Genomic DNA, 16,073 nt, shown 5'->3' on the forward strand with positions numbered 1-16,073 from the left:
TTGGCTTTGGGGGTGACCAGTGAAATATACCTGCTGGTGCGCGTGCTACGGGTGGGTGCTGCTATGGTGACCAGTGAGCTGAGATAAGGTGGAGCTTTACCTAGCAAAGATGACCAGGAGCCAGTGGGTTTGGCGATGAATATGAAGCTAGGGCCAGCCAACGAGAGCATACAGGTTGCAGTGGTGGGTAATATATGGGGCTTTGGAGACTAAACGGATGGCACTGTGATAGACTGCATCCAATTTGCTGAGTAGAGTGTTGGAGGCTATTTTGAGTGAAGGAGGCTTTTTTGCGAAACAGGAAGCCAATTCTAGATTTAACATTGGATTGGAGATGCTTAATGTGACTCTAGAAGGAGAGTTTACAGTCTAGCCAGACACCTAGGTATTTATAGTTGTCCACATATTCTAGTCGAGCGGGCGGGTGCTGGCAGCGATCGGTTGAAGAGCATGCAGTTCGTTTTACTAGAATTTAAGAGCAGTTGGAGGCCACGGAAGGAGAGTTGTATGGCGTTGAAGCTTGTTTGGAGGTTTTTTAACACAGTGTCCAAAGAAGGGCCAGATATATACAGAATGGTGTCGTCTGCGTAGAAGTGGATCAAAGAATCACCCGCAGCAAGAGCGACATCATTGATATATACAGAGAAAAGAGTCGGCCCGATAATTGAACCCTGTGGCAGCCCCATAGAGACTGCCAGAGGTCTGGACAACAGGCCCTCCGATTATGGAGAGTGAATTCTTGCTAGGCAGTGAATGTAGCTGTGGCCATAGTATCAACAAGGGCTTTCTACAAAATAGCAACATTAGCGCAGATAGCTTTGAATCTAGACCATAAGCAATATGCTCGGATATGCAAATAACGCTACTGCCACCTTCTGGTTTGGAGAATTTGAACAGGGTTTAGTGGCTGACGAGGTCCTTGCTATTTGAACACAAAAAAGATTGACTGTTCACGGGTGTCGGCAGGCAAATGTTTGACAATCCTATCGCTGTGTCTGAGCTTTTACAGAGATTAAAGTTGATTACAGCTGCCTTAACTCTCTGTCTTTCTCTGATCCTTCCTCGTCTCTCCCTCCTCTGTCCCCATTCCCCCCTTTCGTGTTTTGTGACCAATCACATCAGCTCTTTTCACATCAGATCTTTTTCAGAGATGATCACATTAGTCAAGAGACCAATTAGTGAAAAAAAGATCCGAATTGGGCTGCCTGTCTAAACACAGCCTTGGTGTTTGAAAGCTTATGGTGTCTTTTGGATATGGCAACTTAATAAGAAATAATGTGATGTGTATCAACTATTTGGTAAAACTTTGATAAAACTTCCTTTAACATAACATTCTACTAAAGCTGTTTGCCATGCCCCTCTGTCTCTTGTGTCTCATAGTGTGACTGTACCTCCAAATCAGTTCCATCTCTGGGGCTAAATATAAAACCAGTTTCATTTCCTCTTGTTTTCTCGTGTATGTGTGTCTGTGCCGTGGTGTTTGTCATGTTGCCTGTAAGAGAGCGTTTTTGTGACAGAGGAATTTACTTGCAGTATTGACTTTTGTTTCATGCCTTCTTTCCACAGAGAGCATCAGGAGGCTCATTGATAAACAATCTATCAAGTTTGTGCGAGCTGTAAAGCAGGACACCAAGCACGGCAAATCAGAGGACAGGATACTGGTGAGGCCCCTTCACAATAAACTCTACTGTCAGAAATCTGCATTCTATATCTCAGGTCAATGTAGTGTATTTTGAACTTTCAATTGGAGTACAATCCATTTTAATCGGGCATTCAAGCTTGGTGGTCCACACACTCCCCTAAGAGCAAACGGGACACCATGGGGCATTGAGTCCATCCTTTCAACCTTTATTAGAAGTGGCAGTGTGCCTCTAATGCCAGAGGCATGGGGATGGTGTGTGTGTGTGTGTGTGTGTGTGTGTGTGTGTGTGTGTGTGTGTGCGTGCGTGCCCCTGTGTGCGCGTGCGCTCATGCCAGTGTGTGTGTGCCTGAGGGTGTGTAAGCGGACTGAGAGGTGTCCTAGCAGCTTGTGCGAGCCAACACACACACTTCCGGACATTGCTGCTTTTGAGACATCCTCAATTAGTCACCCGTATCAGTTACTAATGACAGACACACACACACACACACACACACACACACACACACACACACACACACACACACACACACACACACACACACACACACACACACACACACACACACACACACACACACACACACACACACACACACACACACACGACACAAGGGTCGTAGAGGAGTAAGAGCACAATCTCATTTCCTCTTACTGCTGAGAGTAAACTGGTGCTGGGTAGAGGGAAGACAAGCTGTCATTACCACTCACCCCCTCTATTTTTGCCTCTGTCTAGTCTTTGTTTCCTTTATCTTCTCCTCCATATCTGTCCATCTCTATTACTCTCCCATCTCCCCTCCCGCTCTCCGCTCTCTCGCTTTTCTCCCTCCTCGTCATCTCTCATCTTGCCCTTCTCTCCTCCCCTCCTCCATCTTTATCTCAACACATAGAGCTGTGTTGAACCACTCTGCTCCCTCCTTTATCCGAACACAACTCAATTAGGCCTCAGGAGAATGTTAGTCTAAATGGGTTTTGCTAATGCAACTTCTCAAAACACTTATGGCGTAGCATGGCATGATGACAAGTAAAACATCGCATAGAGGCCTACATGTGTATTGTGCATATGTCAATATTTGTAAATGGACAGAGCTTTTGGAACAAAGTGTAGGGTATCTAAAACACACACAGGCATGCATGCAGTGAGCTCGCTGTTGAATACGTAGCCTGCTACACTTCATCTTCTCTTTGTTTGTCCCTCCCTCCCTCTCTCTCTCTCTCTATGTCCTTTCTCCCTCTGGGGTTGTGCTGGTATTCAGCTGTCTGTGTACGTCTACTGTTCCAGCTGTCCCGCTGTGCCTCACAGACACATGCACACACACATACCCACACACATACACGCACACAGACAGCCTCACCCTCCTAGTGCCTTTCATTCAGACAGACATATAGTATGCTCAGCAAGACATACACCATTGTGCTGAGGGCAACGTTACCAAGAGTAACAACATACGCCCAGATACACAAACGACCGCATAAACACACCCTGTCATGCACACACAAACTGGGACACACACAGAGGGCATGCGTTTCGGAGCACTCATTTGAAGATTAGCGCCAACTCCAGAAACAAAACATCTTCAAAGACTGAGAGGAGTGAAGGAGGGAGGGGCAGAGGAGAAGGAGGGGTGGTACGAGTCGAGGGGGGCACCAGGGAAAGGGGTGGTGAGAGCTCAGAGCAACGGAGGAGAGGGGGAAAGGAAGGAAGAAATCTGATGTGTTTTGATGACCCAATTGCTGCCTTTTCTACCCTCGTCCATTATTTATCTCGATCCCTTGCTCGATTTCACCCGTCATTGATTCCCAGCTCCCTCTCTCCTCACTAATAAAGGCCCTATTACTGGGATGTGATCGCTACAGTGTGACACTCCAAACACAGTCGGTTGTCTCAAACCTTTTCTCCACTTAGATCTCCACATTCTCTGTTAGTCTCCTGTAACTACAAGGTACAAGGAGGGATCTGTCAACAGAGTAGGCTACTTGTAGAGACATTCAATGGCAGGAGAGAAGGAGAGCTGTTTAACTTAAACACAACAGAGTACCTCACTCGGATTTGTATTAGCACCACATAATGAAGAGTGAAAAATGCTTGAATTGAACCAAGAATGGCTTTTTGTCATGTGAGTTCTGGTAGTCAGCTAAAGAGGTTGACACATGCACATCCTCGTTGGATACAACAGAGTACCTATTGGGGAATGCCGTAATGGTTGGATGTCTGTAAATGGCAGGCATCTAATGGTGGTATGATTGATCTGTTGCTCTGATGATAGATGTCTTACTACAGGGATATTGCTCTGTCTATAAACAGGGATGTATTCGTCTCCGTACCCGCCCCTCTCGCCCCACTCTCTCCCTCCCCTCTCCCAGATCCCTTTAATGTTCCACAGGGCTCAGTTGTAAGTCTCTTTGAGTTAGGGTTGGGCAGACTTTTATGTGAGCAAAATCTGCTACAAGATGTGTTTTTAAGCCAGCATTTTTCCCCCTCATTTGCCTCCTCCCTCCAATCTATATCTCTCTATCCAGCTCTCCCTCTTTCTCTCCGTCTCTTTTTAAAGGCTTCTTATAGAGCAGGACCTGGGGCAGCTGTGCTTTCAAACGCGCCCATACTCTCTGCCAGACTGTCTGCCAGGGAAGATGGAAAGGTTGTGTCCTTTTGATGCTGGGTTCACCTGGGTGAAAGCAGACTGTCCCCAGTGTCTCTTGGGGATTTTGTGTGTTTGCGCACCAGTGTGTGTGTGCGTGCGCATGTGTGTGTGTGTGTGTGTGTGTGTGCACGTCTCCGTGAGTATGTGTGTGCGCACAAGTGCGTGTGTTTGGGTGGCTGCTCGCACTCGTGCGCACACACATACTCAAGAGGACATGCACACACATGCGCGCGCACACATACACGCACACACACACCGGTGCGGATACACACAAAATTCCCAAGAGACACTGGGGATTTTGTGTGAATGCAGGCACACACACCCGTTCTTCAGAGCCAGAGAGACGGGATCCTAGATTAGAGCGGCCAGGGCCCGGTTTCTCAAAAGCATCTAAATTGACCGTTAGGACCTCGTAGTAGCATAGTTAAATCTCAGAGCTGGTTCACAAAAACCATCGTTACTAGTTCAGGTTTTATTAGTAGTATTTACGGGACACACATGGTAAACACCGTCCAACGAAATACTTCATTGTAGGTTCCTGCTCAACATTGCAACAACAATAAGAAAGAATAAAAGATAAGAATATGAACATAAAGTAAAGGGTTCGGTAGAATAGAATAAACATTTTTGCACAAGTATAAGACAGTTTATAGTCCAATATTTACACGTGTTTTAGGAAAGGGGTGGTTGGGGGGCAAGTGTTTAAATTCTGTATTTTATGTGTGTGTAGCGTGAATGTATGTGTGTGTGTGCCTGTGCCTGTGTGGAGTGCTAAGGTGAGAAGAGTCTATGCAAGTGGTCAGTCCAGGGGACCCGGGGTGGCATGTCTAATTTCTTCAGCCGCCTTAGGAAGTAGAGATGGAGTTGCACCCTTTTTTTTTTTTTTACCTTTATTTAACCAGGCAAGTCAGTTAAGAACATATTCTTATTTTCAATGACGGCCTGGGAACAGTGGGTTAACTGCCTGTTCAGGGGCAGAACGACAGATTTGTACCTTGTCAGCTCGGGGGTTTGAACTCGCAACCTTCCGGTTACTAGTCCAACGCTCTAACCACTAGGCTACGCTGCCGCCCCATTGACAGGTGTGGTGGTGCTGTTGGTCAAGTTCTCAGCGATGTGGACGTCGAGGAACTTCAAACTGCTGACTTTCTATACTGCAGTCCCATTGATGTGGATCGGGGCATGTTCCCTCTGCTTTTTGAAGTCAACAATCAACTCCTTTGTTTTGCTGACGTTGAGGGCAAGGTTGTTGCCCTGGCACCACAATGCCAGTTCATTTACCTCCTCCCGATAGGCTGACCTGTCGTTGTTTGTTATCAGGCCTACAACTGGGGTGTCGTCAGCAAACGATTGATTGACGATCAATCAATAAATCAATCAAATGTATTTATAAAGACCTTTTTGCACCAGCTGATGTCACAAAGTGCTGTACCGAAATTCAGCCTAAAACCCCAAACAGCAAGCGATGCAGATGTCGGAGCACGGTGGCTCGGAAAAACTCCCTGCAAAGCCACGCAGTCGTGGGTGAACAGGTAGTACAGTAGAGGGCTGAAGACACACCTTTGTTGGACCCCTCCCTGTAATACCATTTACCGTACAGATACCCTGAGAACAAAGTTCAGGGAAGTTAAGACCATCAAGCCCAGCTAGCTAGCTATTTGCCAGCTTTAGGTAGCTAGTTAGGTAATGATAGCTGTGAAGGCATGGAACATATATTCTGTAGATATTAAGTAAATTAACTAGCTAACCTCGTTGGAGTAGTATTCTACACATAGTTGAACTTGTAATTTAACAACATTTTGTAATAGCTTGGTGATAGTTGAACTAAATTCAAATCTAGAGGTAGTGTTTTCAGTCCTTAATGACTTTTCTTTTGCCATGTAGTTGTGGTGTAGTGGTGCCATGTAGTGGTGTCAGACATGCCTAATTCTCACTTGAAACCGTTTTTGTGTTTAAATTTCACATTCTGTCATCAGATGACCACAAAGGGATCGATTCTTGCAATGTATAGGCTATGACATTTATAATTTTTCACAAAGTAGTTTGTTTGTAGTGAACACATTCTTTTGAAGTAACTTTATTTAAGTCAACTATGTTTTTTGAATGGGTAGCTTTAGTGTAGCATAATCAACATTTTACTTCAGTGTCAACACAAATGGTTGGCACATTCGAGGTCGTCGTTAGTTTGAGTGCATTGCGTAGATGGGCAGATCTTGACGTGATGCCAAAATTCCTGGGATAAATAAATAAGAGCACCAATGCATCCCATCCAAAAGTGAGAATGTTCTTCAGCCGTGAAACTCTTGCAAAGTTACATGGTGAAATAGCCATTATTCAACCAAGCTCAATAGGCTCAAAATGAGGTAAACACTGAATGAATATCTCACAATTTTGCCATAGGGCTAATTATTTATGAATGTGTAAAACATGCTGATTGATGGTTAGTAAAGTAATTTCCCCATTGGCAAGCCCTGCCCTGCTCTGCTCTGCCCTGCTCTGCTCTGCTCTGCTCTGCCCTGCTCTGCTCTGCTCTGCCCTGGCCTGCCCTGCCCTGCCCTGCCCTGCTCTGCCCTGGCCTGCCCTGCTCTTCTCTGCTCTGCCCTGGCCTGCCCTGCTCTGCCCTGCCCTGCCCTGCCCTGCCCTGCCTGCCCTGCTCTGCCCTGGCCTGCCCTGCCCTGCCCTGCCCTGCTCTGCTCTGCCCTGCCCTGCCTGCCCTGCCCTGCCCTGCGCTGCCCTGCTCTGCCCTGCGCTGCCCTGCCCTGCCCTGCCCTGTCCTGCTCTGCGCTGCCCTGCCCTGCCCTGCGCTGCCCTGTGCCTGCCATGCCATGCCCTGCCCTGCCCTGCCCCCTGCCCTGCCTGCCCCCTGCCCTGCCCTGTCGTGCCCTGCCCTGCCCTGCCCTGCCCTGTCCTGCCCTGCCCTGCCCTGCCCTGTCCTGCCCTGTCCCCTGCCCTGTCCTGTCCTTTCTGTCCTCTCCTGTCCTGCTCTGCCCTGGCCTGCCCTGCTCTGCCCTCTGCCCTGCTCTGCCCTGCCTGCCCTGCCTCTGCCCTGGCCTGGCCTGCCTGCCCTGGCCTGGCCTGCCCTGCCCTGCCCTGCTCTGCCCTGCTCTGCTCTGCTCTGCCTGCCTGCCCTGCCCTGCCTGCCCTGCCCTGCCCTGCCCTGCCCTGCCCTGCCCTGCCCTGCCCTGCCCTGCCCTGCCCTGCCCTGCCTCTGCCCTGCCCTGCCCTGCTCTGCCCTGCTCTGCCCTGGCCTGGCCTGCCCTGCTCTGCTCTGCTCTGCCCTGCTCTGCTCTGCTCTGCTCTGCCCTGCCCTGTGCTGCCCTGCCCTGCCCTGTCCTGTCTTGCGCTGCCCTGCCCTGCCCTGCGCTGCCCTGTGCTGCCCTGCCATGCCATGCCATGCCATGCCATGTCCTGTCCTGCCCTGCCCTGTCCTGCCCTTTGCCAGCCTTTGCCTTGATGACAGCTTTGCACACTCTTTTGTTTTGCTAAGAGTATTCATTATAGTATTGATCAATTGACTACGACTTTTCAAATAACCCAGCAGTGCTATTTACAGAGTTATCTCCAGGTATATGTTGTAATTCTTCAGCCATTCCTGAGCCTGAGACAAAGAAGCAGCTACATACAGTGCATTTGGAAAGTATTCAGACCACTTTTCCACATTTTTTATATTTTTATAATAACAGTTTATTTTTTATTTTTTCAAATGTATAAAAAAAAAAAAAAAACAGAAAGACCTTATTTGCATAAGTATTCAGACCCTTTGCTATGAGAATCTAAATTGAGCTCAGGTGCATCCTATTTCCATTGATCATCATTGAGATTTTGCTACAACTTGATTGGAGTCCACCTGTGGTCAATTCAATTGATTGGAAATGGCGTCGCCAAGATGGCGTAGCAGTCGATCGTCTGTTTTGTCTTGTCCCGTCCTGTGTATATATAGTTTTCTTCTTATATTTTTAATCTAAATTTTTAATCTAGAATTAGAGAACGCACACTTAGATTCACACAGGACACCGAATAGGACAGGAGAAGTACTCCAGATATAACAAACTGACCCTAGCCCCCGACACATAAACTACTGCAGCATAAATACTGGAGGCTGAGACAGGAGGGGTCAGGAGACACTGTGGCCCCAACCGAGGACACCCCCGGACAGGCACAGCACAGCCCCCACACCACTAGAGGGATATCTTCAACCACCAACTTACCATCCTGAGACAAGGCTGAGTATAGCCCACAAAGATCTCCGCCATGGCACAACCCAAGGGGGGGCGCCAACCCAGACAGGATGACCACATCAGTGAATCAACCCACTCAGGTGATGCACCCCTTCCAGGGACGGCATGAGAGAGCCCCAGCAAGCCAGTGGCGCAGCCCCTGTAATAGGGTTAGAGGCAGAGAATCCCAGTGGAAAGAGGGGAACCGGCCAGGCAGAGACAGCAAGGGCGGTTCGTTGCTCCAGAGCCTTTCCGTTCACTTTCCCACTCCTGGGCCAGACTACACTCAATCATATGACCCACTGAAGAGATGAGTCTTCAGTAAAGACTTAAAGGTTGAGACCGAGTTTGCGCCTCTGACATGGGTAGGCAGACCGTTCCATAAAAATGGAGCTCTATAGGAGAAAGCCCTGCCTCCAGCTGTTTGCTTAGAAATTCTAAGGACAATTAGGAGGCCTGCGTCTTGTGACCATAGCGTACGTGTAGGTATGTACGGCAGGACCAAATCAGAGAGATAAGTAGGAGCAAGCCCATGTAATGCTTTGTAGGTTAGCAGTAAAACCTTGAAATCAGGCCTTGCTTTGACAAGAAGCCAGTGTAGGGAGGCTAGCACTGGAGTAATATGATCAAATGGTTTGGTTCTAGTCAGGATTCTAGCAGCCGTATTTAGCACTAACTGAAGTTTATTTGGTGCTTTATCCGGGTAGCCGGAAAGTAGAGCATTGCAGTAGTCTAACCTAGAAGTGTCAAAAGCATGGATTAATTTTTCTGCATCATTTTTGGACAGAAAGTTTCTGATTTTTGCAATTTACGTAGATGGAAAAAAGCTGTCCTTGAAATGGTCTTGATATGTTCTTCAAAAGAGAGATCAGGGTCCAGAGTAACGCCGAGGTCCTTCACAGTTTTATTTGAGACGACTGTACAACCATTAAGATTAATTGTCAGATTCAACAGAAGATCTCTTTGTTTCTTGGGACCTAGAACAAGCATCTCTGTTTTGTCCGAGTTTAAAAGTAGAAAGTTTGCAGCCATCCACTTCCTTATGTCTGAAACACATGCTTCTTGCAAGGGCAATTTTGGGGCTTCACCATGTTACATTGAAATGTACAGCTTTGTGTCATCCGCATAGCAGTGAAAGTTAACATTATGTTTTCGAATAACATCCCCAAGAGGTAAAATATATAGTGAAAACAATAGTGGTCCTAAAACGGAACCTTGAGGAACACCGAAATTTACAGTTGATTTGTCAGAGGACAAACCATTCACAGAGACAAACTGATATCTTTCCGACAGATGAGATCTAAACCAGGCCAGAACTTGTCCGTGTAGACTAATTTGGGTTTCCAATCTCTCCAAAAGAATGTGGTGATCGATGGTATCAAAAGCAGCACTAAGGTCTAGGAGCACGAGGACAGATGCAGAGCCTCGATCCGATGCCATTAAAATGTCATTTACCACCTTCACAAGTGCAGTCTCAGTGCTATGATGGGGTCTAAAACCAGACTGAAGCATTTTGTATACATTGTTTGTCTTCAGGAAGGCAGTGAGTTGCTGCGCAACAGCCTTTTCAAATTTCTTTTAGAATTTTTGAAATACAGGTGTGCAAAGCTTGTAGCGTCATACCCAAGACTCAATGCTGCCAAAGGTGCTTCAACAAAGTACTGAGTAAAGGGTCTGAATACTTATGTAAATGTCATATTTCTATTTGTCTATGTCTAAAAAACTGTTTTTTTGCTTTGTCATTATGGTGTATTGTGTGTAGATTGATGAGAAAAAAAAATATTTTTTATATTTGATCCATTTTAGAACAAGGCTGTAAGGTGACAAAATGTGAAAAAAGTCAAGGGGTCTGAATACTTTCTGAATGCACTGTATGGGCAGTACTAAAACAAGTGACCTAATTATTCTATCTCCTCCCTGCCTTCCTTAGCTACTGTTGTTTTCCACGTCAAATGCACCGTTCAATGATTTAACAATAAATAAATACAAATGATTTAAACCCTCCGTCTTTTGTCATTAGCGCTCAGTAGCTTTCATGTATTTTAAACGAAAGCTGTCATGGTTCCACCTGTCACCCGAGGGACCGGGTAGAGGGCAGAGACCGGGCAGAGACCGTCCTAGAGACTGCAATGACGCTGGTGCTTTCTGGTACTAATTATGATTTCTTTATAGAGAGTTGCGTTTTCTGTCAGCCTTTGTAGAAACTTGATTTCGTTGCCATGTGTGTTTGTCTCCTGAGTGAGTTATCGAATCATAGCGTTCGTGTGTTTCCTCAAGTTTTACTTTGTGTCTACTGGTTTACGTTCTTCCTTTCCATTGGTTCTCTTCTCTGCTCCTGGGTCCTACGTCACCATGTCACAAAAGCCTGACCTGGGCCGGGGCATCAGACTCCAGATCCCTTTATAACAGAGTTCTGTCAATGAGGTGCTTGGTTTTTCATTGGCTAACACTTATATGGTGGTTTGTGCAGGCTGACAAATGGTGCGTTTGGATGCTATCGGAAAACGTGAACATTTGATGTAAAAATGTATCACTAGCCACTTTAAACATTGCCACTTAATATAATGTTTACATACCCTACATTACTCATCTCATATGTACAGTATATACTGTACCCTATACCATCTACTGCATTGTCGGAACTAGAAGCACAAGCATTCCGCTACACTCGCATTAACATACAATTTGATTTGATTTGTAACACGCATTCGTGGTTACGCCTCTGTAATTACGGACTGAAGTTACCACCAGTTGCATTTTGTTAGTACAGTGTAACCATAAATGATTACAGCTAATTACAATACTTGTTACAGTGTAATTACATATGTAATGAAGACCCCTTTAAAACGAATTGTACCCAAGATGTGTTTTAAAGGTGCTTGGTTAAAATCACCTCCGACAACAAAGACTGCTTCTGGGTGAGATACTGCTTATTCGTAATAAAGTCGCACTTGAAAATGCAAAGTGCATCGGCAGATGCTTTTCTTTGTTGCCCTTTCGCGTCTCTTTATACACAGAAGATCCCCGCTAAACACACAATCTCTGTGACCGCCGATAACTTCAGAATGAAGTGGACCACAAATAGAATGTGACCAATGTCTTTGCAATTGGAGGTAACAAAGATGCTTCAAATGAAAACCGAGATGAATGACAGATAAATACAGTCAGTAATAGTCTACATGTCTATTGTATTTCAATCATATTGAAATATATTTTCATCTTAATTGAATTGAGCTCCATTTTGCTAGTTCTATTCGTTGAAGTGCCTGTACGCCTAAGTTGTCCTCGTCTCCCAGAGGCAGTGATGTGAAGCGTTGCAGGTCTCGTTTGAAGTGCAGACCCAGAGCTTGATAGCTTATGATTAATATAAGCCAAACCATCCCCCTCCCTCCCGGCCTGCCTACCCACACTCCCTCCCCACAGACCCACTCTGGCTCTGCCTGGCTCTTTGAACTGTGAGTGTTTGACTCTGTGCCATCATGGCTGGAAGGGCACCTCTGCAGCCCCCATCACAGACACTCCCGTCTCTAAAGATTCTCTTTGAGACTCGACTCCTCTGCCTCTTTAAGATTCTCCCTGTATGTCTCAGGCGGCCAGGTTGAAGTCCCCCTATCTCATCACCCAGGTATCACATTGACTGTCTGATCCGGCTCAGCCAAAGTCATCTCCCCTCAGATATTAGGATTCTGATTGGTCATCTCAGAGCAGCTTGGAGAACCGTCTACTGTATATGTATGAGGAGCCTGATGAGATTCCACAGACAGTGGGGAAAAGTTCAATCAGTCTCTTCGAGGTCAGTCTCTTCAACCTCTCTTCAAGGTTGTGATTGGACAGTTCAATCAGTCGAGTGTATTTATAAAGTAATTTTTACATTAGCAGATGTCGCAAAGTGCTTGTACAGAAACCCAGCCTAAAACCCCAAAGAGCAAGCAATGCAGATGTAGAAGCACGGCGGCTAGGAAAAACTCCCTAGAAAGGCAGGAACCTAGGAAGAAACCTAGAAAGGATCCAGGCTCTGATGGGTGGCCAGTCCTCTTCTGGCTGTGCCGGGTGGAGATTATAAGAGTACATGGCCATTAAGGCCAGATTGTTCTTCAAGACGTTTCAAAAGTTGGTGGATGACGTGCAGGGTTAAATAATAATCACAGGGGTTTTATAGAGGGTGCAACAGGTCAGCACCTCAGGAGTTAAGCTGGCTTGGCTTTTCAAAGTCAGTTGGCTTTTCATAGCCGAGCATTCAGAGGTCGAGACAGCAGGTGAGATAGAGAGAGAGAGGGAGGGAGGAGTGGGAGAGAGGGGGTCAAAAACAGCAGTTTCAGAACAAGGTAGCACGTCTGGTGAACTGGTCATGGTTCCATAGCCGCAGGCTCAGGCACCTGTCTCGGATTAGGTCTGCCAAACTACGTTTACAGTTCAGCACACAGTACCTTGAATGTACTAAACAAGTGGGAGTATTACAGTACCAGCCACCAGTCAAAAATACAAACGTGTATATAAAGATCTATTGCTTTCTCCAATGTTCGTATTCAATTCCAATATCCAACATGTTAACCTTGATTTTGATTGGCACTTATTTTTGAACAAACATACTCTTAACCAAAATCAGAAATCCATTGATTGGTGTTTATAATAATATCTGAATAGATGATTAATTATATTTGAAGATGAAGATGCAAACCCCATGTCAGGCTGTGTTCAACCTCTCACTCAATCAAATCAAAGCCCACCATAAGACCTACATTATTGATGCCCGTGTTTACGCGCCTATCTATTGTGTCTGATGACAAAAGCTTTGCATCTCTGTCTCCTCTCTCTCTCTCTCTCTCTCTCTCTCTCTCTCTCTCTCTCTCTCTCTCTCTCTCTCTCTCTCGTCTCTCTCTCTCTCTCTCTCTCTCGTCTCTCTCTCTCTCTCGCTCTCTCTCTCGCTCTCGCTCTCTCTCTCGGCCTCTCTCTCTCGGCCTCTCTCTCGGCTCTCTCTCTCTCTCTCTCTCACTCCAAGCCTCTCAGCTATCATAAAAAGTCTTCTCTCCACTGCTGTTCTCTGATAAGGTTTATATAACTGAGTTTTCCAACATGTCAGGGCATTCTGATGTGAATAACAATCTCTGTAATAGGGGCTCTTAAAAGGCCTTGTTTCAAAGGAGGTTTCTTGAGGCTGCCTGTCTTTCCTCTGTCATACCGCAGGGTCAACTCCCTGGCTGCCTGTCTTTCCTCTGTCATACCACAGGGTCAACTCCCTGGCTGCCTGTCTTTCCTCTGTCATACCGCAGGGTCAACTCCCTGGCTGCCTGTCTTTCCTCTGTCATACCGCAGGGTCAACTCCCTGGCTGCCTGTCTTTCCTCTGTCATACCGCAGGGTCAACTCCCTGGCTGCCGGGCTTTCCTGGCAGTCTCATCTGATACAGCTTGATCCACTGTCGACGTGCTAACTTAGCTAAGAAGAGCGTGGAGAGATGTCCAATATGAGGACTTTATTCATGGGAAATCTGTTGTCTCCATCTCTCCCTCTATCGCTGTCCTTCTCCTTAGCCTCTCTGTTTCTTTCTCTCTGTCTCTCTGTCTCTCTCTCTCTCTGCCCCACGGTGGGTTGCCATTAACGATTCAGCACAGAGAGGCCTTGAGGAATTGAAAGTGACAGAGCAGAAACAGAAAAGAAACCTCCAAGCGAATAAGAAAGGCAAGAGTGACGGGGAGGAGAGAGAGAGAAGAGGGGGGCGGCGGGGGTAGGGAGGGAGGGAGGGTACAATGCACAGAGAGGTGGATGGTGAGATGGGAGGCTTAAAAAGATAGAATAAAGAACAGATTTACATAGAGAAAGAAATGAAAGGATGGCAGGGGGTGAGAGAGGAGAGGTGTTAAAGAAAAGGAGAACCGACTGGAATTTGGTTAAGATTTGGGAAGGCGAGGGCAAAGAATAGACTTAAGGATGGAGGGATGCAGGGTGTGTGTAATAAAGGCGTGGACGGAGTATGCTAATTAGGACGTTTGAATTATGAATGCGATGAATTACTTCTGCAGACTCGACGTTGAATATATGCCCACTTTCCCTCTTGCCAACCACTTCATGGTAATCCCCTGATCTGGATAAAACTGGATTTTTTCTCTTCACTTTTTCTCCTGTTTCCCCCTGCGTCTCCTCAACTCCTGACTCCTAAATCAATTCAAGCTATGACACATTGACGCTAGAATCGATTGGAAATAACTACCTTAAGTAACGAAATGTCACAGCATCACAATGTCTCAAAAATGCTAGGAAGTAACATCTATTCAAGACTGAGTAATGTGATGTTTGAGTGAACAGATATGGTGGTTGGTCCCCTATATTGGTATTTCCTTCTCTCTGACAGCTAAATTCATCTTTTCACTTTTTAGGTTCTGGCGACATGGCGAATGTATCTATTTGCTGTCAAAGTCCCCGCCAAGGTATTTCATGATTTAATTATTTTTTGTTGAATAGACTAATAGTGTTGTTTTTGATGATGATGAGTATGAGGATGATTCTGAAGATTATTATCATCCTTTTTTAGTAAAGGGATAACTTGGTCATATCAATTACAATGCACAATATCAACATCATTTCAGGTGGAGGTTACTTTCAACTTCCTGGAAATTCGAGTAATGAACACTTATCCAGATCATCAGGTGAGAGACTGTTTTATTCCCACAACCACAACCATCTGCCTCGTTTTCTCAGTGTTTATCGGGCAAAATGTGTTTTTAGCTCTGCCGATTTTTGTCAACGGAGAAGCAACTCTCTGAAGTGATCATTTCCATTTAGCCCTGTTTAATCTCAGTGATGTCAACTCACACCTTTCAGGTTGTCATAGACACGGACAAATCGACCCACTCCTTGAGACTGCAGTCACAAGACCACCTTGATCACATGATGAACCATATCAACTTTGCCCTCTCACGAATATTCAATAACTCCATGTATGCGTAAGTCTCGCTTGTGGAATCACCTACTGCTACAAACCGTGCTATGTAGTCTGTAAGAAGGGAGAGAGCCTGGCTGCAGACTCTAACATCATCAGGGTTGACTCTGCACTGGGTATTGACCATTGAGACTCGTCTACAGTATATAATATGCCAAAATATCTGTTTTCCATCGGATCATTTAACAGGATACACAGAGAATGCAGTTAAAGGCACTACAGAAGGTTAAAGTAAAGAGCAGTTAGGGCTATTGAGCTAAAGTAAGGATTAGGGTCAGAGGTGAAGTCAGACAGGTTCAGAGATTAAGCAGGGTAGTAGTAGTATTGGGTTTACTATACAACTTGATTAAGGACACTGTGTATTTAATGTAGTAGTAAAGTCATGTGACCAACATGTATAGTATGCAGCATACTGTATCCGTATCTTTCTATTTACTTCTCGTTCTTCCGTCTCTGCCTCCCTTTCCCATCTCTCGCAGTCCGACCATCTGCCGAGCAGAGGGGGACGTCTCTGATGGAGTCCTCCAGTTTTCACCGGACTCCGAATCATCTGTAGAGACTCAGAGAACCTGTGGTGAACCGCCTACTCACTCCCTCTCAAAACTCACACTCGTTGTCGAGTCGGTGACACAATTTTGAA

At 46.0% G+C, this 16,073-nt stretch overlaps 1 protein-coding gene across 5 annotated transcripts in view; it reads left to right on the top strand.

The window, feature by feature from the left end:
* The window catches only part of LOC118395252 (capping protein, Arp2/3 and myosin-I linker protein 3-like), a 53,506-nt gene that overhangs the window by 13,345 nt on the left and 24,088 nt on the right, over positions 1–16,073 (top strand). For all 5 annotated transcript variants that reach the window (XM_052464166.1, XM_052464165.1, XM_052464169.1 and 2 more), the window contains exons 3-7: positions 1,567–1,661; positions 14,871–14,921; positions 15,081–15,140; positions 15,316–15,437; positions 15,913–16,007. In XM_052464166.1, coding sequence (XP_052320126.1) covers positions 1,567–1,661; positions 14,871–14,921; positions 15,081–15,140; positions 15,316–15,437; positions 15,913–16,007 — 423 coding nt within the window. The remainder of the gene's footprint in view (positions 1–1,566; positions 1,662–14,870; positions 14,922–15,080; positions 15,141–15,315; positions 15,438–15,912; positions 16,008–16,073) is intronic.

Source organism: Oncorhynchus keta, chromosome 15 (assembly GCF_023373465.1).
Source record: "Oncorhynchus keta strain PuntledgeMale-10-30-2019 chromosome 15, Oket_V2, whole genome shotgun sequence".
NCBI lineage: Eukaryota > Metazoa > Chordata > Actinopteri > Salmoniformes > Salmonidae > Oncorhynchus > Oncorhynchus keta.